At 39.5% G+C, this 24,856-nt stretch overlaps 1 protein-coding gene across 2 annotated transcripts in view; it reads right to left on the reverse strand.

The window, feature by feature from the left end:
* Positions 1–24,856, reverse strand: part of FBXO11 (F-box protein 11) — a 68,309-nt gene that overhangs the window by 26,042 nt on the left and 17,411 nt on the right. For both annotated transcript variants that reach the window (XM_081854613.1, XM_081854612.1), the window contains exons 2-3: positions 3,750–3,877; positions 3,453–3,534 (exon numbers count right to left, since the gene is read on the reverse strand). In XM_081854613.1, the coding sequence (XP_081710739.1) occupies positions 3,453–3,534; positions 3,750–3,877 (210 nt within the window). The remainder of the gene's footprint in view (positions 1–3,452; positions 3,535–3,749; positions 3,878–24,856) is intronic.

Below are 24,856 nucleotides of genomic sequence, written 5' to 3' on the forward strand. Positions count from 1 at the left end.
CCCTAATATTCTTAAGAGAGTCTCTTCTCCAGTCTTCAGAGAGTGGCTGGAAGTGGGGAAGCAGAAAAAAGTTTCCTTTCCTTCCACTCTGCAGACAAGCCCTGGATTCTCCCCACACCCCTTTCCTTCATATAAATATATCTTTTTGGCACCACAAATTAACACGTATTACAGGCCTATACAACTGATGGCAGAGACACCTTGAGTGTCTAGTTCGCAAACAAATTTTGGAGTGGGATCACTGAAGGCCACTGTAGCCTTCAATGATCCCACTCCAAAAATTGTTTCAATTTTAAGCATCACTGTGAGAGTCTGAGGTAGGTAACACTTTAACAAGCACCACTTAAACCATCATAACTACCTGGCTAGTATATTTCAAATTAAAAGCACATCATACATTAAATAAGACAACTAAAACCTAAATAAAACATGTAGAGTTTAAAAGAATACAAAGAACGTTTTCAGGTCCCCGATCCATGAACGTTATACTTGGGAAGAAACCCCATTGAACTTGGTTGGGATTTAATTCCAAGTAACAGACAGATCCAGATCAGGGTTGAAAGCAACCATTTTTTTCCTAAATGATGCCCAAATAGCTTCTTTTGTGCTTATATATTGCATAACAGATTGAATTCCTTAACACTGTAAAGCACAGTGCATTACAGTTGCTAAACAGACAGAAAAATCATTAAGTGGTCCACCAAGAGGCTCAGCAGTTTTCAAATGGACTCTGGATGGGAAGTTTTCCTTCCATATCCCACATGTGTGAAATTCCACCCAAGGTTTAAACTCTCCTTACCCAGCCCCTCATTGGAGCCTCCCCTTCTGCACTGAAGATGAGAGAGAAACACAAAAACCAACAGGCTATCACACTGTATGCTCTCTTTCTCTGCAAGCAGTCATCAGATTTCTCCTCTTTTTCTTTTTCTTTTCCTCTCCTCTCCTCTCCGGATACCCCCCGCCTTTGCAGAGTGTCCCTGACATTTTCATAATTTGCTCCTGGAGCAGACAAGCCCGTTCCTCCAGCAGTTTCAAGGAGGACTGACAGGGATGGGAGGGAGCGTTTCACAACTCACTTGAGGAAAGAGCCAGCCAAGGCAGTGTGAACTTTGCTCCCTGTCCGTTTTCAGTGGATGAGATGATGATGGGAACAGGATGGAGGGAAAAGGTAGCTGTATTACTAGCCTAAGGGCTGCCGATCTGAGGGAAACGCTGCCTTTCTGCAAGGCCAGCTGAGAGGCAGCACCTAATAGCTTGCCGGATGCTGCAGCGATCTCTTGGAACTCTAGTGGGAAGGAATTTCTCCTCCCACACCCTCAGTGCCAGTTTTAATCTTAAATCTTAGGTGCAGTACTGTGCTCAGAAACTGCTAGCACTAACGAAATTTCCTGTCACAAAACGTGCCTAGAACAAAGGGAGTTTCAAACGTTGCTTTAGATGTTCTGCAAGACTTTTCCGTTCCAGAGGCTTTCACTGACCAGCAAGGCCAGGTCCTGTTTTATATGCCAGAATCCACCAAATCCCTGTTATATTTGTTTTTATATGCCTTTATGCTGCTGTTTTATTGGTATTAAAGGTAAAGGGGCCCCTGACCATTAGGTCCAGTCGTGGCCGACTCTGGGGTTGCAGCGCTCATCTCGCTTTATTGGCCGAGGGAGCCGGCGTACAGCTTCCGGGTCATGTGGCCAGCATGACTAAGCCGCTTCTGGAGAACCAGAGCAGCGCATGGAAACGCCATTTACCTTCCCGCCGGAGCGGTACCTATTTATCTACTTGCACTTTGACGTGCTTTCAAACTGCTAGGTTGGCAGGAGCAGGGACTGAGCAATGAGAGCTCACCCCGTCGCAGGGATTCGAACCGCCGACCTTCTGATCAGGAAGTCCTAGGCTCTGTGGTTTAACCCACAGCACCCGGTTGTGTTTTATTTTATTTTTTTAAAAAAATACTGTACACAGCTTGCAGATTTTTAAATATTAAGCTGTTTATAAATGCTTTCAAATAAATAAAAATTATTACCACCTCAGATTGTAGAGGGAGTATCATGTTTGGTCACCCTCCTACATAAATCAACTCACTCACTACAAGTCAAAAGTAAGTATGTGAAGGCAGTGGCCGGACTAAAACATTTCACCTCAACACACTAGTTTTCCATGTGTAAGGATTTTCCTCACAAAGCAGTTCCCTGACAACCTGCAGTGTCAAACAGCACAGTTCACATTTATTTTAGTGTGACAGCCACCTGAACTCAGGCCTCTTTCCTAACCCTGAGTTACATACAGAATCAAGCTATGTAGTTTCCCTTCCAAAACTAAGGCCAACTGTGGGCAGATGGACATGGCTTGGAAAAACTGTCTTGCAGGTCAAATCAGGTCCCCTGCCAGATCAAATAAGGCTAGTGAGCCTGAGATCCTATAGTTTATAAAGGTCTGCTGTTACACTCCCTGTTAGAGACAACTAAAGCAATTAAATATCATCAAACCTCTTAGCATAATCCAAAATGTTTCTGATCATGCAAACAGGGACAAAGTTATTTGTGAAGGTGCAGTGGAATACAGTAACTGATCAAAGGACCACAGGTAAAATCACACATGCCAGAAACACTTGCAGAGGGACACCATGTAAAATAATGACAGAATGTCTGAGCAAAGATGGAGGAGCTGGAAAGCTCAGTCAGATGGGTGGGGTATAAATAATAAAATAATTTATTATTATTATTATTATTATCCTCAACATCATCATTGTCTTTAAGGAACAAGATATAATGGTCATAACACAAATCTTGTATATTTCATTCATTCATTCATTGCATTTATCGCCCACCTTTTTCTCTGAGGAGCTCAAGGTGGCATACATGGTTCTCCCAATCCTTATCTATTCCCACATAACAACCCTGTGAGCAATACATATCGTATTGGAAGGGGTAATCTCTGAGTCACACAGTGCAGGTTGTGGAAGGTTTTACAAGTCACCAGCCCCTTGAACGGGTCCACCTACCCAGGAGTGTGCAGGCAGGAAAAGTAGCTACCCAAAGACACCACTTTTAATAGTGTGTAGAAATGGGACTACCATTTTCCTATCTAGTTCAAAGTCATTGTTAGGTTTCTCCTGCCTACAGCTGGTGCCTCCCCTGATCTAGCCCCAGGTGTCAATTAAAAACCCCTCTCCTCTTCTGCAAGGTGAAATGGAAATAGGCCTGTACATACATCCGTACACCCACTGCCTCCTCAAGTAGCACAACAACATGACGTATTCTTCAATGAAACCATTTCTGATAAAAATCTTTTTGAGACCATAAAATTCACTTATAAAAGTCAAATGACAGTAGACAAGGAAATAAGATTACCATTACCATCCCAATTACTTTCTTAAGTTAAAAACTGTTCAATTAAAATTAAAATAGAAAGTTGGGAGACTTTCTTTGCCCTCTCCCTCAAACAAAAAAAGACATTACCTGACAAATCCTGTGATTTTCCAGATACTCTAGCACGTTTTGCTCGATGACCAAAGTTCTCTGTAGCTGAAGTAGAGGCACCCTGAAAAGTTTTAGAAAAGTAAAATTAGATTACACAAAGTTCTTCTAATGCATATTGCACATGGTCAATCCTTACTCCTTTCCGCTTGTGCTAACCCCACATAAAGAATCCTCCACAGCCACCACTGGCCTTCTCCCCCTGAACTGTATTGTGCCTGTTGTGCTAGGCAATTACTTCAGAAGGGAAAGCATGATTGTTAATTTTTAAATAGGTACCTCCATACTGCTCTTTGTAGGGCAAGCTGTTCTTTTAGGTAAAAGAGTTTTTCTGCGAAGTTGGTATGGACTATTTTGTGCACCAGGACCAGATTCTTCTGCAACCATATCTGCAGGTACATCATCATCTATCAAGAAACAAAAAAAGAAAAAAACTGTTACAAGATTGCAACTGACACACACACAATTTCATTCAAGTCACATCAAGCCAAAAAGGCACAGTGAAAACTTTATATACATCTTGGTGAAATATGCTATATAATTACATTGCTATATATTATTTTGTTGTCAGGATCATTTTAAATTTTCCCAAATTCTTATGTAAGTATGCTTTACACATTAACTGTGAAATGGTTCTCATAAATACAATGAAGATCATTTAGTGGAAAGAAACAATCTCCAGAATTTATAAGTACTACATACTAGACTTGCCTTTTCCATCAAACTCAAGGTAATTGTGCAACATAAAAACACAAACCTTCCCCCCATGGTGTCTTTAAAATACTGACAGCAATATTTTGCAGCAAGTGCAGCAAAAGTCAAGAATAGCGACAAGATAGAGCCACTCTAATATATTGTACACAGTATGTGTTGCCAACATGGCACCTGCAGCTGCCATGGCACCCATGAGGACTTCCCCTGGTGTCTCTGAATCCTCTAAGCTCCCACCGTCTCAGTTTCCCCTTCTCTGTGAAGAAGGTGATGAAGATAGCTACTGTTTTCCCCCTTGAAAAGAACATAGTAATGAAGGAGTAAGCTGGAGCACTTCGTCCAGATCTATGTCCTTTTCAGAATTCAGATCAGCAGCTAAAAAGAAAGAGCAACTAAGAAAGTAGAAGGAAAAGGGGGGTGATATGGAAGGAGGAAAACAGATTGGCTAAGAGGGAGAAATTAGGATGGAACAGGATCAGTGAAATGGAGAGGGATAATGGAATGTGAAAGAGAAGGTAGGTGCACACACAGTTGGATCCAGTTCCAAGTGGATTGTCTTGAAACTGAATTATTTATTCACAGAATCCCCACCCTATAAACACCATCAAATCACAGTTCCCACCTAAGTCCACTGAATTGACCATAAAATCATGATCTGGTACATTCCACAGTTGCTATGGAACAAAAGCATGGATGAAGGAAGGATATTTATGGACCTTTCAAGTTTTTATCACCATAAAATTATGGGTAATCTTGGTGTCCATGATGTGTTCTGTGAATTATCAGTGTTGTCATTCTATGTAGAAATTATGCAAATCCATGAAGATGTGTGTGCCAGGACAACATTTTTGTATTACTGGCAAGAACTGAAATCTAGGGTTGTGGTTTTTTTACTGTGCCATCCGCCACTGTAAGTTTTAAACTGATGGGGTTTTTTGGGAACCCCATGTAAAATCATGCTGATTCAAATAATCCATTTTAATTCTACTGGATTAGAACTTTACCTAGACTTCTTAGAAAAGTGAAGGATGTATGTGTGTGAGAGAGGGTTCTTTGTTGGGTGGGAAAGAGATTAATGAGGCGGGGCAGGGAAGCAAACAGAGGACAATGCCCACAGACCTCCCCCCCCAATTTCAAGTGTTCCTACGGGCCCCAAAAAGTTGCTGACCCCTCCACTACTGAGCTGGCAAGCATGCAGGAGCACAAATCTTTATTGCTCACATCCACATGTGCTACAAGTTCCTGGTGTCTTTCGACATTTGTGGGGAACATACTACAATTTACTGCTTCTGCCTTAAAATTAAATAAGATTAATTTAAAGATAATTGGCCTTCTAGCTATTTGCACAACATACCTTCTCCCAAGAAAAGAATGAAAATGAGGGAAACAATTAACTTTTCTTGACGGTAAGATAAAGGTATCTACAGTTAGTTGCTATACTAAAGATCAATAGCTCTAGAATAGGTACAAATCTCTGAAAAAAAAACCATAGCATTTGACTTAAAATTAGCAAGCTTCCTAACTGAAATGCTTTATCTAACAGTCTTTCTATATTGAATTTCAGTACCTATTCTTTCGAGTACAAGTTTCATATGTGTACTCTTTTCTTAAAATCATAAAAACTACGAATCTATTTGTGCAGCAAGCTAATCATAATAAAATTAATACCTAATGAAGCTTTAACAGTCATTTATGCATCTTAAATGACTGAACAATATATTACTTTTCAGTAGTTATACCTGTTCTGCATGGCCTATTAAATCATCTAGGTTATCAATTATCAAGCTCTACACCTTTGTTCAATCTCCCACATACATTTACTTAGCAGCAAATGCATGTGTCTCACTAAATGCATGGCAGAACAACAGCCAATCTCAATGCCCAAGTAGTGATTTAATTTTCCAGACATATGTTATCTGCATTCATATTTTGCATTAGATATATTATGTAAATATAATGCATTTCATAAGTACATATAAGAACTCCAGTATATTATGACTAAGTCCTTTGAGAAGGGGCCTGAACATTACACTAATGTACAGAAGGTAACAGAAGACTCACAGTCCAGGAAAGCACACAATCAACATTTCCAGCACTCTCCACTCCAGGACAGGGATGTGTGTAGGTGGGAAAATATGTCTGCTATCCTGAACTCATGTTTATCTATTTCTCTTAACAAGAACCAGTGCTGAAAAGAGCCAAGCTTCTAATTCTGAACTTTGAAGCTCAAAATCATGGACTTCATAAAATAGAAGGTTTAAGTAAACTATAAAAAGCTTCTTAATTGTATGTATTTTCAAGCATTCATCAAATTTATTTTATTTAGCAAAGACAACAGAGGAATCCAGGGCAAATGAGAAGCAAGGATTTGGTGGGCTTGTCACCGCACTGGAGGATAAATATGCTTGGCATACTCCTAGATAACCCATGAAGATGTTCTGAAATCTGCAACATTTGGAAATACTTTTCTACCATCAAGCCCTAAGAGCGGGTCATCTTTAGCAGTAACTAGCTAAATGTAGTAGCAATGCTATCATCACTAAAATTACTACCTTTGAATCTTTGTGAATTGGCATTAAGAATATTATTTTAAAACACTGTTTATTTTTAAAATGAAGCATTTCACATCATTTGAAAGAGAATATATTTATTAAGAGGTCTGTCACTTTCCCTCATAATTGCCCATTTTCCCTGCTATTTTTAAAGTTCTTTCTCACAAGTTAGCCTGGGGGAGAAATAGGGCATTCACATATCTGTGTATGCTATAATAAACTTCCATTACATCATCCAGAACTTGCCATTGTACAAAGCCAGAAAATACTTTGGTGGAATGGGAAGGGTGGAGAAAGAGAGGATTCTTCTCTGTTAAGTTTTTCCAGATTCAGCAGAGGCATAACATGAAACACAGGCTAGCCAGAGTTCGCATTTAAAATCTGCTGTAAACGAGAGAGGCAAGTATTTGGAAGAAGACAGGCACTATGTCTAGACTAGAACCAGGGGACCAGCTGAACACAGGATTCCCAATCCTGCGGGGTTGCCTGTAACATGAAAAGCAGAGGCTGGAATAGATTTGCAAGGATGTATCTCTCATTGGTATTTTCCCTTTGAAATCTCTCATTTGGCACCTTTCACCTATTAGCTGCAGAGAAAGGGTTGAGGAAGAAAACAAAAAGGCAGGAGAAGCAGCTAATACTACCTCCACAGTTCCCTACTGAAAATGTTCTGCTACACTGGAGGTAACCAGGTGACAGGGAATCCCAAGTTGTCTGCCAAACGTATCCTTCTGTCTTCATATCCCTCGCCCACAGTCAAATAATTTTGTGCTGATAAGCCTTTTGATTAACCAGGCGCCTTAATGATTATGTATGTTTTTAAAAATTAGTATTTTCATATTATAGGCACACATGACCTAACAGATTTGTGATTTTTAACCCTGCAGATAGCACAAAGTTGCCAGGTTAGAAGCCTTCAACGGTGCTGTTGATAAGAGTATTGGATTCAGTTTTTAGAGTGTTTAAGTATGTTGGTTTAAATCTTTTTTAAAAAAATGCATGTTCACTATCATTCATTTTTTAAAAAACAGAATTAAAATTTATGCACACTTTGTGTTTAGAACAGTTATCATTACCTGGTTATCAGTACTCCTTATAAGTATGCATTGAGGGATGGGGGGATATCATTCTTTATTATTTTCATCTGAATACCACAGAGGTCTTAGCTTGTTATCTAATATACATACTAATATTCGTCCAGTTACCATGAGATGACTAGCTATCTTTTACATGTTCTGTGTTACATGTGGGTTACATGTCGGTGTGCTGCAGGTTGTGTTCCTGGGTTTGTGACTTTAAACTATGACCCAGTGTTGCTGCTATTTTATATTGGAGGGGATGTCTTCTACGTAAGCAAGGCCCATAAGAAGGAATTGTCACTGTACACGATGGGCTGTAGATGACTGAGAATATGTATGAGTGGTTTTCGCTAGGAGCTATAGGCAACATCAAGTAATGTTCTATCACTGCAACTCTGGTCTGTTCCATAACAGATTACTTCTGAGCACCAGTCTGTCTTTGATAACATGCTGCTTCACTTACACTAAGGTAGGTATTTTAGTGTAAGAAATGGCTTGTACAAACCCTTAAGTTGTAAGTATGTCTGATGCATTTGAACAGATGTGGTTGTATGGCTTGACCAAAGACTGGGGATTAGGAACCTGTTACCTTCCAGATATTTGACTACATTCCCATCATTCCTGCCCACTGGCCATCCAGGCTGGAACTGCTGGGAGTTGGGAGACCAATAACCTCTGAAGGACTGCAGGTTCCCTATTCCTGTTATACGATAATGGATTTTGTGGCGTGTTCTCTATGAGAGCTGGAAACATGCAAGCTATCTGCAGGTGGTGCTTACGTAACCATTATGTAGATGAACAGTCATCTCAAGAAAATGAACCTGCAGCATGGCCTGGTCTAGGCTCGGACTGATGGCATGGTGAGTTACTGAAGTCCTGGTGGAAGTTTTAAGGAACCTCCATCCATGCATCCAGAGGATATGGGTATCATAAATGTATCTCAGGTAGAAGAGATTTAAGAGACAGACCCAGCAGAGCAACTCAGAATTGCAGAGGATTGTTTCTAATCTTCAAATTGAAGTTTAGGATAATATTCTGGTCCCAATCTTGTTTCACTCCCTCCGTCTCCCTTAAGGACAGCAACTAGAAGACACCTTGCAATAAATTAAGGGTATGCCTGCTGGAATACATAAGTTTTGGAAGCACTAGGTACATGAGGTTCTCTTTCAAAAGAAGAGAAACATATATTTGAAGAGGAGAAAACAAGGTTTCCATGTTGTAAAATTTACTAAGTGTTACCTAAGCTACATGTGATATAGTGTATCAAAATGGAAGACGCAAGCAATGTAGTAGGCCCCTAGGCCTCCTGTCTAAGTTTTAATTTTAACTGATTTCTAAAAACCTTGTGGAGGCAAGCTTCCTTCTCAGAGGCATTCTTAGAACAGGACAGAAAGAGGACAAGGCAGCTAGAACTACGACTCTACTTTCCAGGGTGCCAAGCTAAGCTGCCTATTGTGTGAATATGGCATGTTATTTTTAACAGATAAGCAGAAGGAGAAATAGGGGGCCACTGTTGTCTTACAAGGTTTTATGGTGTTTTGTTTTGTTTGGAAGGGGGAATGTTGTTTTTTTGAGAAGAGGAAGGAATGCCCATGACAGTTTCTTTACAATACGTTCAAAATGTGCCTATAGGGCCAAAAATGTTAGTGACACCTGAACTGGATATATGAAGTTGGCTTTTAGCAACTTAGACCACTGGTTATTTAGCACTACTCATCCCAACTGTCAGCAGCTCCCAAGGTACACCCCAGAGCTCAAAATAATTTAAAAAACCTTTCCCTTCTCTTTTATGCATGAAATATTTTTTCCTATTTTCCTTTAGAGGTTTGATGCCTTTAAAAGTTGCATGATAGGTATAGATGACTTCCAATTAATTTGCATGGAGATTCCCACTTATATTTTTAACTGTTTTTATTACATTTTGTACATCTCCTTGATGTGTGGAAGGCAATTAAATAATAATAATGTTATTAATATTATTATGCTCCTAAAGGCTTATAAGATCTATGTTTCTTGCCTTGCAGTAGACACAGTGGACTTTGAAAGATTCAAGGGTATGGTATCAAGCAGCGCAAAAATATACTTGATAGAGGAGGTAAAAGTATACCCGTTTGCTAGAGTAGAAAGACCCAACTAACCCTATGAGTGGTATACCCACTCAAATTAATGAGAGGGTATCTGCCCATCATATAGCTTTTAAAGGCATCAAGGTTCTGTAAGGTCAAAAGTGATAAAATGGAGGCAAAGAGGGACAAAAAATTATATGTAGAACAGAAATTTAAAAACAGATTTTGTATGCACGACGTTACAGAAATCAAGGATGGATTTTTTACTCAGATTTATGGTAATCAGCAAATAGAAGTCTATGCTACAGAATCAATAAGTGCTTTGATTCCCCACAACTTATCTCCCTCTTCCCTTGCTTGGCTTTCTATTATTTCAAACAATATTTTATATTTAGAATTACTGTTAAATGTGCTGGTACAGGTAAAAAATATTTTAATTATTGTCTGAGGTGGAATGTGTATTGTATTATATATTAATATGTATTATTATTGTATTATTATATTAATATTAATTAATATAATATATATTAATATATTATATATTAATATTAACTCTGCTAACCTTATAGTTTAATTAGTCACAAAATTCAGCACTGATAAATAATAATAAAGTATAGGCTAATGAATGAACAGTCTTAAAGTTATGAGTATGTAGGTGCTAAAGTTGAAAATAGTATTTTACCTTTGAAAGCCTGTTTTCGAAGCCTAGATCTAACACTCCAGCCTTAAGGTCATTTACACCCTAATGATATACATATTTCTTCAGATATTAAGTCCTACAAGATAACAGGGTTTATTTCTAGGCACAAAATTGCTGCCATACCTGGGCATAAGTAAATATCATGGAAATAAATAATAAACTTATTATTATCAATTTACGATGGGGTGGAAGGTTCACAGGCTAGCAAGGACTTGCTCACAAATTTATTGACAACTGCACAAATTATTATAGCTAGGAAGTGGAAGGGGCAAGGTGAATATAAAATGGAAGAATGGTATAAAGAGGTGTGGGATATAGGTGTTAATGATAAATTAACATGTGCAATTAAGGTAGGACAGGGAATATGCAGGAGAAATGCTTTTGATGAGATACAGAAGTATTTGTAGAATTTGTACTGTTAAAATGGAAAGGGGTCAAACCATTGCAAGAGGTGTTGAAATTTTGGGAATTTTAAAATTATTTATTTATTTATTGTTACTACTTTTTAAAATAAAAATAAAAATTGGAAGAAAAAGCTTTTAGTAGTAAGATACCAAGCCAGCTCTTTTGTTGCCAAGAACGCAGACTAAGACCAGAACTGCTGCAAAGCAGTGCTCCAGAATCAAAATCTGTGCTCAATGGCATCAAAAGTTGCTGAGAGGTCAAGGAGAATTAACAGGGATGCATTTCTCCTGTCTCTCTCCTGACAAAGGTAATAATACACAGCAGCCAAAGCAGTTTCTGTGCTAAAATCAGTCCTAAGCCACAACTGAAATGGATCTAAAAAAATCAGTTTCCTCCAAGAGCACCTGGAGCTGGTACTTTAAGGATGTCATCTGAACTGATGTGTTATCCCAGTAACAAAAAAAAATGCTTAGTGTATAGGTGTTTTTATTCCAATGAATCCTGTTTTAGAACTAGGCTTTCTAAGTTCAGAAATGAACAATTAACATTCTATGATCAATTCAAGAGCGAAAGAAAACCTTAAGAGAATTACAGCCACTCTCACATTAGATTATTATTTATGATATATCAGTAACAAGCAGATAATAGAAACCACAATACAGTAAAGACTTGTTTACATTTTATCCCATGCATAACCCAGCTTTCCTATTTCTGTTTTCCTATATCTGCTGTACATCAGGAGTAGGCAACCACCTTAGCATGTGAAAAGCTCACAAGCAAGGTATGAGTTTACCTTCATCTACTATCAGAGGTCTACTGCCCCATTCCATTTTCAGCTACCTCTCCCCGTAAGTTCTTCATTAAGCAATCCTTCCAATCATGAACTTTGATATGAATCATATAGATATATTTAATATTAAATAAAAATGGCTATAGAAAACTCATTTCATTTACCATTGCGAATCTTTGTGTCTCTTTGACTGTGGTTTCATGCTCCTAGCTGCAGTGGCTTCCCAACTCTAGCCCAGAGCTTTCCAAACTTTTCATGTTGGTGACCTGCTTTTTAGACATGCATCATTTCATGACACAATATTTTTTACTAGCAAACCAAAGGTTAAATTAACCCCTTCCCAGTCCCAGGAGGAGTGGGGAGCATTCATGTGACACACTTACACACTGCAGCTGACACACCAGCATGTCACAACACAGTTTGGAAAGCTCTGCTCTAGCCCCTTCTTCTTCAACTACACCCTGCAAGGATTATCACTGATATTCATCTTCAGCACATGCAGTCAAGCACAGAACATTCAACAATCACTTGAAACTCATTTATATCCTGAGAGGACTTCCAGTTTTTATATCTGGATCATATTTTCAAAAGATAAACTCATTGTTTAGGAAATGCCTTTGAGGCTCAGCAACACCAGCGATATCCTTGCAGAGAATGCAGCTACAAATTAAAGAAGGCAGCTTCAGAATCCCAAATTTGGAATTATATTACTATGCTTACCTACTGTCAAGTACTAAATATTGGGATCCCACTGCCGGCCCCAATTTTCCAGTGTGGGCAACCCTAGAATACATAGCATCTTTGGTTGGTTGGACCATAATATCTGAAATCTCAGGTGACTCTGGAAACAATTAAATCATTTAGAAGAACATGGAATATATTGGCTAATAGAAACAAATTTGATCCATTTTCACATACTAAACTTACTCTGTGGGGAAACCCCATACTAAGAATTGCAAAAAAGATGATATGGAAAAATTAGATAGAAGCAGGTGTATTGACATTAGATCAACTGATAGATGGGGAAGATGAATTTTATACTTTTGCTGTTTTAAGACAAAAATACCATCTATCAGATGCAGCCCAATGGCAGTAACTTCAATTACAACATCTCCTAAGAAGTGTGTTTGGGTCATCAGCCCTTTCAGCTTGTGAGATAACCAAGATATTTGAGCAATTGGACAACTCATTCAAAAATAAAAAGCCAGCAATTATTTTTTATAGATATCTATTAACAATACACAAGTTCAATATGCAGACGGTAAGAGATGATTGGAATAAAGAATTGGAACTTTCAATATTCCCCAGACAGTGGGAAAATGTATTAGCTTCAATAGCTAAGGTGTCACTAGATTTAAAATTAAGACTAATACAACAGAAAATAATATTTAGAGTTTACTGGACTCATTTATGGTTGAATAAGGAAGGATTAGCTAAGATAGCTAAGTGTTGGAGATGTGGCAAGGACAATGCCCCTCTGAAACATATGTTTGTACAGTGTTCTTTACTTAACAAGTTTTGGGAGAAAGTGTTCGACAGTGTAACTATGACTCTGCAGAAAAGTTAAATCTTTCAGCGGAGAATATTTTATTGAACTTTAAACCTGCAGTATGGAAATTATCAACGGGATAACGGAAATGGATTTTCCAGGACCTAATGGTGGCCAAGAGATTGATATTGAGCAACAGGAAAAATAAAGATACGATACTCTTCAATCAATGGACTGATATGACAACAATCACAATTTAGGAACAGACTGCTTACAGACATAGATTCTACATGGATAAAAACGTTAACACTTGGAATGAGTTTATGCAAAATGTAGGAGGATATTAACATTTACATAAGCACTAGGACAATAACACCATACCAATTTATACAAGAATGTATGGGAATATTGTATATTGCTCTCTTTTTTGCATATTTTCGCTTTTATATGTATCTTTGTTGCTGTTGTTTTTCTCCCTCTCATTTTTCATTTTTTCCTGTATTACTTTATTTCTTTTATCTAAAATCACCTTAATAAAATATAATAATTATTTTTTAAGTATCTCATCTGTTGCCCACTTACTCCCCAACTCTTTCCTTCTAGCAGCTTCAGGCAATTCAGAAACAGAAAAATGCTACTGCACTCATGCCCAGGTTGTGGTTTTCCCAGAGGCATCTGGTTAGTGCCTGTGAAAACTGAATACTAAACTACATGGATCTCTGGTTTGCTCCAGCAGAGCTCTTCCTATGTTCTTAATGGCAATTAACTGTTCTTAGCTGCTGACCACTTGTGGTTTAGGCATCACTGGCTCCCCCATATTGTGTTTCCGGCCCCTTCATTCAAAGAGAAAGAAAATTGAGATTCTGAGCAACGCTGCCCTCAGATATAGGTGAGGAGTGCCCCCCCCATGGTTAGTTTTGTAATGTTGACAAGTTTTGTGGCTTATGCGGGTTAGAAAAACCAAACAATGATAGTGGCCAACCGCATCTAGACTTCCCAAGCACTGTTCATAAAAGGGGCCCTAGTGCTACCTCTCTACCTAGTGCAGACTTCAGGCTTGTGGGGGTCAACTTTGGTTTTTACTAGAACCCCAATACCCAACACCCAGAGTAAAAGAAATACAGTTAGAATTAAAGAATTCCGAACAATGTAATTTGTTCAAAGTACCAGAACTGAATTGAGTACACCGTCCTTCCACACAAAAATCCACTCCTTTTCCTTCCTAGGCTTCATTAGTTTTGGCTGGTAAATCTTGCACAGTGGTGGTGGGGGGGGGGGGTTACTGCTATTATTAAACAATGGAGAGCAAAAAAACCTACACTGATCTACTGGAAGTCACACTAGAGCAGGGGTGTGATGAAGGTATATCAGCATCAAAAGGTAATTTGTTGTTTTGCTACCACAGTATGCTTTGCTACATGGTTCTGGACAAATTATTTGTATTTTTGTTTTTGAAAATATAGTTAGAAATACAACGTTATTCAGTTTTGAAACTTGTCCTTTCATTGCCTCAGTATCAAGCTGTGTTCGGCTGATTTTTATCTAGAACAAATGACGAAGTAAAAACTGAGAAAGAAAAGTTAAAGGCATGCTACTGCATTTTTGTTTGCTTTGCCCTGGCTCGCTTAAGATGGTACACACAACACCAAGCTTAGCTCAGTGTCCCCTTCATTTCAACATGTGAGGCAGCTGCCTACTCTACCACCCCTAAGGACAGCCTTGATTCTGAGTGTATGAACAAATCTCTTAGTAGCACAAATATACATTAAATGATTCGGAGCAGACATTCCAATATGAAATTAAGATTCAAAATCCCATTTTATATTTTAGAAAAGCAGCATAACAGTGCAATCCTAACTAAGCAAACTAATGTAAAACCACAGCTGTCAACGCTTCCCTTTTTTAAAGGGAAATTCCCTTATTCCGAATAGGATTCCTCGCAAGAAAAGGGAAAAGTTGACAGCTATGTGTAAAACCCCTATATAAGAACTTTAAATACGATTTTTCAGCATTAATATGTAACCAAAATCAAGGGTCAGTCCCTAAAAACCAGAGTTAAGGAAGCAGGCCATTGAACTATGCACTTCCTGGCCTCCGCCCTAAACCATGGTTAATACAGTGGTGCCTCGCAAGACGAAATTAATCCGTTCCGTGAGGCTCTTCGTATAGCGGTATTTTCGTCTTGCGAAGCAAGCCCATTGACAGCTTAGCGGATTAGCGCTATTAGCGGTTTAGCGGCTTTTAGCGGATCAGCTGATAAGTGGCTTATCAGTGGATCAGCTGATAAGCGGCTTAGGAAAAGGGGGGGAAGGGGGAAAAACCCGCAGGAACTCGCAAGACATTTCGTCTTGCGAAGCAAGCCCATAGGGAAATTCGTTTTACGAAGCGCCTCCAAAACGGAAAACCCTTTCGTCTAGCGGGTTTTCCATCTTGCGAGGCGTTCGTCTTGCGGGGCACCACTGTAGTTATGTCTAGCATACAGTGGTAGAAGAAGAAGAGAAGAGTTTGGATTTGATATCCCGCCTTTCACTCCCTTTAAGGAATCTCAAAGCGGCTAACATTCTCCTTTCCCTTCCTCCCCCACAACAAACACTCTGTGAGGTGAGTGGGGCTGAGAGACTTCAGAGAAGTGTGACTGGCCCAAGGTCACCCAGCAGCTGCATGTGGAGGAGCGGAGACACGAACCTGGTTCCCCAGATTACAAGACTACCACTCTTAACCACTACACCACACTGGCTCGGTACCTCGGGTTACAGATGCTTCAGGTTACAGACTCTGCTAACCCAGAAATAGTACCTCGGGTTAAGTACTTTGTTTCAGGATGAGAACAGAAATAGTGCAGCAGCGGCGCTGCAGCAGCGGGAGGTCCCATCTGCTAAAGTGGTAACCTCAAGAACAGTTTCAGGTTAAGAACGGACCTCCAGAACGAATTAAGTTCTTAACCTGAGGTACCACTGTATTGACAAACTGTCAATATTTTCATTGTCAAAAAATGATCAGACATTTTAAAGCATCAGTATTATGTCAACAAAGTTAATCAAATTGGTTTGCTATTATGAAACAACACTGACCTGAATATGTGAGCAGGGTTCATATGTACCCCACCAATATTTGATCAGTCAATTAACCAGCATGATAATTCAAGTTATTTCTGCACCAATGTCAAGCACATTCACTTCTAAACTGGGTTTGCAAGTAGCTTGGGTGGCATTAAGGAAGCTGGTGTAATCCTTGATCAGGCACGCTTTTGCTACCCTTGTCATATTTCAGAAACAATGCTAAGCCCCCCCCCCTTTAACTTGTTATTTTATCTTACAATGGGTTTTGTTATGGTTCCTTTGGGAAGTGTAGAAAGCTTTACATGGAGCTCCCAGATAGTTTCCAATATAGGCATGATTAGGCCAGTGTTTCCCAACCTTGGGTCTCCAGTTGTTTTTGGAATACAACTCCCATCATCCCTAGCTAGCAATACCAGTGTCAGGAATGATGGAAATGTAGTCCGAAAACAGCTGGAGACCCGAGGTTGGGAAACACTGGATTAGGCAAAGACATTGTTGGCTTTAACAGTACTGTATAGTAATATCACTTGACCCCAGATGATTCTCTTTCCAGATCAACTGGGACAATTTTTACAATAAAAAGTTTCTCCATTGAGAAGAGAAGATAATCTGGACTATACCAACGGTACAGTTTGCTGTAGCAGACTGCACAAACAACAACCAGCCTAGATGGATTCATTGTAGGCTATAAAGAAGCAATGCGGGACCAAGGATAGTTTCATTAAAGTCAGCTAGCAAGTACAGCGGTGCCTCGCAAGACGAAAAGAATCCGTTCCGCGAGTCTCTTCATCTAGCGTTTTTTTCGTCTTGCGAAGCAAGCCCATTGACGGCTTAGCGGATTAGCGCTATTAGCGGTTTAGCGGCTTAGAAAAAGGGGGGAAAGGGAAAAAACCCCCGCAGGAACTCGCAAGACATTTTTGTCTTGCGAAGCAAGCCCATAGGAAATCCGTTTTGCGAAGCACTTCCAAAACGGAAAACTCTTTCGTCTAGCGAGTTTTCCGTCTTGCGAGGCATTCGTCTTGTGGGGCACCACTGTAAATATTAGGAAGGGATTATCAGTTTAATGCATAGTAATTACTTAGAGGTGCTATATACCTGGATACCTAGGCATCGGCAAAGGTCTACAGCACATCCTCAGAGGTAATACCAAGACAACAAAAAATATTTCTAGTGTTTTCTACCTATACCAGCGCACAGTGCTTTTTGTCCCTAAAAAAATGTTTACGAGTATTCTCATTTTCCTACTCATATTAAAATACTGCCCCTCAATGAGGCCAAATTTAGATTCACAAAATGTTTAGGGGTATGCGTACCTCTGCGCCCCCCCCCCGGAAAAAAGTACTGCCTGTGCATATGAATGACAAAAGATGCTTGAGTGGGAGGGAGGATTCCATTCCTTTAGGCCCCCAAAGCATATACCATGTGAATGATGTTACAATTTAGTGAATTTGTATAGTGTTCATAAATTCAAACCTTAGGTATTAGAAAACAGAAGTGACACGTTCCAATATTCAGAATTTCACAGCTGTGCTTTAACTTTTTATTATTCAGTTTAGAAGTTTGATATAAAAATACCAATGTTTTATAACCATAAAATTGTAGCCAGACAGCCAAAAAAGGGAAGGCAATAATACAGAAATGAGGCAAAAATATAATTGATTCAACCCAATGTGTTTCAAATACACTCTTTGTTAGGGGCACTAGGAAAACTAAGCAACACTTTATTTTGTATGTGCTGTAGTGCACATGAAGGTTGGGTTGAATACATTTTATTTTGGTGTATCTACAAGGTTCTCTTATCTCATTTCAGGTATTAGTCTAGACATGTATCTGATTAAATTTCCACTAATACCACCATGCTTTTTATTTAAAATTATACTTTTACATGGGAACATATTTAACACTCTGCTCTTATTTCTCTAATTAGCGGACCAGGCTCCTCTCCCCAGCACCACACCAGTAAAAATGCCTAACTCTGTTCAGACAGCAAGTGTTCCTTCTCTAGTCCTCAAGTAGAATAGCTGAAAACCAAGTCTCCATCTACATTCCACATACATTTCGGTCTGTATGCTAATTCCTATACAGTACATGGGCAAGTCCAAAAGCTGTAGGTAGGTAAATTAAAGGCTTTATGGCACAGCAGCACATAGGTCATACTGAATCAACACCAGAGTAAGATTTAAACCACAAACTGTGTTTGTACAGAACATTAAAATTTCATGTGTAAAAGTACACGCATGAGCTGGAATGAGACGATTGAAGTTGACGCTCCCCTCATCTAGGGGTACTTCCTCAAAACTTAAGTTTCCTTTTTACAGAATAATGGCTTGTAATGAATGAACCAGAGATCACGTTTTTAAAAACCTTTAGTAAATTTGTTAAAACAAACTCTGGTTAGTTTAACAAACCTAGTTTTAAGCAACTTGTTTTGAAACTGTCCAGAGACTCTTAAAAACCAAGGTCTCTGCATTCACAAGCCAAGATTCTGTAAAAGCGAATCTTCATCCTAGTAAAATACTTTTCCTAGCCATGCAGAAAAGAGAATGAACCAGTGGCGACCACATGAGTGCAACGCTTCACTCAGGATCATTCCAGTTCATGTATTTAGCACTAAACCATGGTACTTTAGCATTACTGTACATGCTAAGTGGACCAACTTGTCTTTAAGGGCCAAACCAGACACAAAAGTGTTTATTAAAAACAACACTCTCACTAGTTCAGCAATAAGAGGGGGTGGACACTCCTTTTACACACCTATTTTATAGCTGAACCATCAAACACATATTTTGACACCACACAAATGCACACCTTGTTTGGCCCTAACTTTTAATTCCAAGAGAGACTGCAGGAGCCTCCTGTAAAGCAGTAGAAGCATGAACAAAAACATGCTTTGAAGAGATCTGTTAGCACATTCCAATATCCTCCATGGACAATGCCAGACCACGCTCACTGGATTAATACTAGATCAAACCTTTTTCACAGGAGTCAGGTGACATGATTCATTCAATGTCCCATGTATAGCAACGCAAACACCCAACCATGGAGGTGGGGGGGGGGGAGGCATAGTAAGAGGGAAATCCATGACTAAAACAGCACATGTAAGAGAAGGATGCAGTAAGAAGACACTGGATTATCTACAAAATTTTTAGTTGCAAATTAATTTTAAAAACAATTGCACTTCAATAATTTTTATGTTTTATAAGCCATCCTAGGCACTTTTTAGTGGAATGTAAGGAATGTTCTGAAAGCACATAAATTTAAGGCAAACTAAGGACTCTGCTAAACAGCTGCAAATAAAACGTTTTAAGTGTGTTGTAAAGTGCAATACAAATGTGACACTAGATGGCAATGGTGAGCTATGGCAAATTCAATATATATATATTTTTGTGTGTGTAGATTCCACCTAGGTCTGGTGCAGCCTGGATGGAAAATCACTTAGGATGCTTCTATATGTATGCATGTGTGCATGCATGTATACTATACACACACATATATATTTGTATATGTTGCATATAAGAATTTCTTATTCCAGCCTCTGTCATTCTTGACCCCAGATCAGGTAACAAATGCATAATGTAAATCTAATACTAGAGCAAACCTCATCATAATAAGCATAAGGAGCAGATCAGTTAATTAATTTTAATGCTTCAGAACAACAAATACTGTTTATCATACATCATACAATCTCAATGGGATACCAGGAAAATAAAATTCACATAATCTAAGTTGGAAGGGGTCATGAGGATTATCTAGTCCATGCCCCCTGCAATGCAGGAATATGCAGCTGTCCAAAGTGGGAATCATACCTGCAATCTTGGTGTTATCAGCACCATGCTTTAACCACCTGAGCTACCCATGTTTTACCCTCAAAGGTTAACACTGTAGATGCCAGCCAAACCTCTGAGAGGAAGATACTCCACATTCAGGGCCCACCACTGAGAAAGCCAGTTCTCAAGTCATCACCTAATGCACTAGCCCTTAACGTAGGACACAGAATGACCTCTCCTTCAGATCTTAACATCCTTAACAACCTGACAGGACAATACTGGGAGAAAAGCTCCTGAATTGTGCAGCGTTTTATAAATCAACAGTAGCACATTGACTCTGGAGCCACTGAAAATTCCATACAATTGCAGTAATATGATTCCAGGTGTCTGACTCACTTATCAAGATTGCCACTGTGTTGTTCACTAAAGCTTTCAAACCAAACTGTGGCCAGGTCTGACCTCAAGAACTGGAAGCTGGGCGACTTGGTTTACAGCAGTGGTTCCCAATTAGCTAATTACTGAGGACCCCCTATTTTTCAAAAGCCAAGTCACGGACCCCCTGCTTTTGAAAATTTTGAGAACTCTATAGTAGTTACCTGTGCAAAGCAATTCTTTGAAGAAAATGTGGGGTGGCCCCTAATAAGCAAAGGATTTTAGGTATACAGTGGTACCTCGGGTTACATACGCTTCAGGTTACAGACTGCTAACCTAGAAATAGTACCTCGGGTTAAGAACTTTGCTTCAGGATGAGAACAGAAATCGTGCGGCAGCAGCAGGAGGCCCCATTAGCTAAAGTGGTGCTTCAGGTTAAGAACAGTTTCAGGTTAAGAACGGACCTCCGGAACGAATTAAGTACTTAACCCGAGGTACCACTGTACTAAAAAACAAACCATAAAATTTGCTCCAGACAGTAGGAAAAACATGTCTCCATTGCTCCACTACAACTGAATTTTTAAAAAAGAAATTGTGCCCCAACTTGCAAGTGTTCTATATGCAGAAGGCTTTTTATATGAGAGAGTATTCAAACATGCTATTCCTTACTTGTAATCTGTTATGATACATCTTAGCAAAGCTTTGCAGCATATGGTTCTGCTGAGGGATCTTGCACCTTCAAGACATAGGTGAAGGCTTGGTCAGGGCTTGTATTGGTGAAGACTGAATAGAAAACAGCTGGGATTTTGTAATGTTGATAATAATAGTAGTAGTAGTAATTTATTATTATTTAGTCCTCCTGTGCCCAAGTTTAATCTTTGGCTTAAAGAGATTAGTTAAATACAGTACTTATATGGAGTGAGGTTTTTATTTTTGCAGATTGCCCAATAGGAACAACCAACTTCTGAATTTATTAGGATTCTGCCTTACATCTGTTTCCACCCACCCCAAAATGTATCCACATAGCTTTCCACAGAAAACAAGGGGGGGGGGACAACACAGGCTGCCTTTTGCTCTAAATAGGCCTGGGCGATGTATTGATAAATTCCTCAAGTGAAACCATCACCACCCTTGTCTCTCTACAGCTGGTGCTGGTAGGAGAGGAAAGGGTGGATAAAAATCAATGGGTTTTTAAATAAATAAATAAAATAGGATTTTTTAAAAAAATTAAATTGGATTTTAAAATTACAGTAAAATGCTTTTGAAGAAAAAAATATTTCTAAAGATTGATATGTATTTGAAGTATGAAGTATATAAAACTAATAAAGATTGTATTAAAAAAACAAAAAGATGGATACATATGCTATGTTATTGTTTTAGTTAAATAAATTGTTTAAATTGTTATTAAGGAAATGATTAAAATACAGCAGAAAAGTTGTCCAAATATGCACATTTAACTTATTAAACCTCACAATAATTTCATAATTAATAGTATAACCAAATCAGTAATTTTTTATATAACTGTAAAAACTACTCTGAAAATTTATTATTCAAAAAATGAAACCTTCCTCTGGTTGTCAATATTAAGATTATACCAGCAAGAATGCGTCTTTCTGTTAAAAAATGATTTAAATCAAGTCTTACTGACTAGTGATTTAAACCGTGAATTAAATCAAATTCACCCTGGCAGAGGGACTCAGGAGCAGCAACAGTTTCGCCAGCGATACAGTATAGCGCTGAGTGAAGCCGCCATCCCACTCTGCCCTCATACCAGCAGAGGGAGAAACAAGCTGTATTGACAAGGCGCTGATACAGCTTGTTCCTCCCTCCGCTTCTTTAAACTCCTTGGCTGAGGAGCGCATGGCTGCCCTTACCTCAGCCAACCAGTTTTATGGAGCCCCTGCCAAGCTGGTGGCAGGGTGGAGGCTCCATGAAACTGCTCCGCTGAGGGGTGTGCAGCTGCTGTTCCCCTCAACCAAGCAGTTAATGGAGCCCCCAGTCTGCTGCTGGCTTGTGTGAGCCGGTGGTGGGGTGGAGGCTCTGCTAAAGTGCTCCCACCTGCCCACCCCAGTTATAGGGAGCCCAGATGCTTCTCCTGCTTGTGTGCAAACCAGAGAAGCATTGGGGCTCCCTCAGCTGGAAAGCAGGGTGCCTTCTAAGGCATCAGAGCTGTTCAGCTGGGGCGGCGGAAGGCCTCTTTAACTCTCCTCCAGCTGAGCAGTTCAGCGAAGCCCCACTTGAGCCTGAGAGGCATCAGGACTCACTGTGTAGGGCTGGGCCATATACTGATATTTCGCTGCTGAGATATCACTATGTTGAAAACGAAGTATTGACGAGCTCTAGCACTAAACTAAATCATCAGAGGGTGATCTGTTGTGCTAATCACAGTGGTTATTTGCTTAGCTATTTCCCCGTTGGACTTCCAAGATGAGACACGAATCCCAAACTCAAAGGCAAGATTCACTGACCACAAGATTCACCTACCACAAGCAGTGGAAGAGTCCTCTTAACTTGATAGTCCTTGAAAGCAATTACAAGTTCTTTTCAGTTAAAAAGTAGAGGGCAAGGGAAAGGGATCCCTTACCTTTTTTTGTGAACCTGCCCCATGGAGCAAGCTGTTTGCACTCTGTCTCTGTGCCCCCTCTAATCGTAGGAGGCCTAAGAAACTGTGTCAGAGGTTTTTGCCCAACCCCAGTTCACTTGCAATCCAGCAACTCTTTCACAAATTTTGCCCCTGTCAGCAAGCAGGCCTTGGTCGCAAGCAGAGGATCATCTTTGTGGCTTTCACTGTGCAATTAACAAGATAAGTGAGTCTCTGGCAGGGGATGGTGCCATGGACCCCCCTGGGTGTGTTCCATGGATCCCCAGGGGTCCCTGGACCCCTAATTGGGAACCAATGGTTTAAAGATTTTACAAAGGATTTTGCATTCAAGCAGCATGATGTCTGAATTAAATGATAAACTGTTTAATCATATCTGTCAAACTTATCTGTTTTTCATCTTATCCAACAGAAGATGCATCTCAATCCTTGTATTAAGAAGAAAAAGTAGAGAAGTAAACCTCAAAGCAGCACATGAAGGAATGTTAACTGGTGCAACTACCTTTCCCAGTACAATTTTACAAGTCACCTTTAGGGACATTTACAAGTTCTTATTTCAGATCGTGCTTCCTCACAGTTCTAACTCTCAGCCTCACACTCAAACTCTGCCAAGAAGGTGGAAGAAGCAAAAAGAGGGTCAATCTCTCTTGGACCTGGTTCTCACTATCAGGGAGGAACTGATCAAGAAAGTGAAAGTACAGAAACATTGGGAAGAAAAGATCATGTCCTCTTCAGTTTCACTATACACAGGCAAGGGAAAGCGGAGTGTAGTCGGACATGCTCTCTGGACTTTAAGAAGGCTGATTTAAAAACAGCTTAAGGAACTACTGGGTAGTTTTAACCCATTCATGCATTAATTAGACTTACACATGTTGGTTATATGAGGCTGGTTATCCCACACATTTCTGGAGTAAGAAGTATGTTCTACACCATGATGTCAACTTGAATAAAATATTGGGGGTCCAAGGTTAAGCCCCAACCTGCATATTCGATCACAAGACATGGCACACACACCCCATTTGATTGGCAATGCTCATCAACTTTTGGGGGAAGCCCCCTCAAATATTTTATGGGGGGAAGAGATCTCAGCCCTAGGAGTTGGCTTCTACATTATATACAATGTGGATCAAGTGCAATGTGGTTCACTTTGCTGAATAAGTCTGCTGAGGCAAATGTGGGGGGGAAATGTTCAGTCAAAGGTTAAGCTATTGGATAATTTGCAGTAAGATAACTGTCAACTTGAAACATTCCAAATTATGATCAGTGATGTTTTCTGTCCAGGAAACTTCAGTATTACTGTTATGAGTATGGTTTCTATTATGAACAAATATTGGCTGGAACTCCAAAGGTTCTAATATTGTTTACTAGCTCTCCTCTCCTATTGCTTTAACCTCATCTACTGAAAATAATTGAAATAAAAATATTCTTAGAGCAATTCTGAAAAATGCTTAGGTTCAGCCTTTGGTGACCATCAAAAACTTTGTTAACCACAAAGTAGCCACAGAAGACACCTCTCTACAGAATTATAAGTACTTAGGGTATGGTATTGTCAACACTGTTGACTCAACAGGATGCTCCTAATTTATCTTTTGAGGTCACAATGGAACATAGAGAGGTGGCAATTACTGTGATAAATAGGGCAAAAGGACTGAGCACACAAGACCAGTACACTGAACTCCACAAAAAGAATTTCACATGGCTGAACATTTCAAAATTGTAGGAACTGTGTAGCTTTATAGCCTCTCTCATGCAAATGCATTGCCTGAACTGTCAATACTGTATTGCATTGCTTTGCTT

The sequence above is a fragment of the Podarcis erhardii genome, assembly GCF_964252035.2.
Source record: "Podarcis erhardii genome assembly, chromosome: 3".
Lineage (NCBI taxonomy): Eukaryota > Metazoa > Chordata > Lepidosauria > Squamata > Lacertidae > Podarcis > Podarcis erhardii.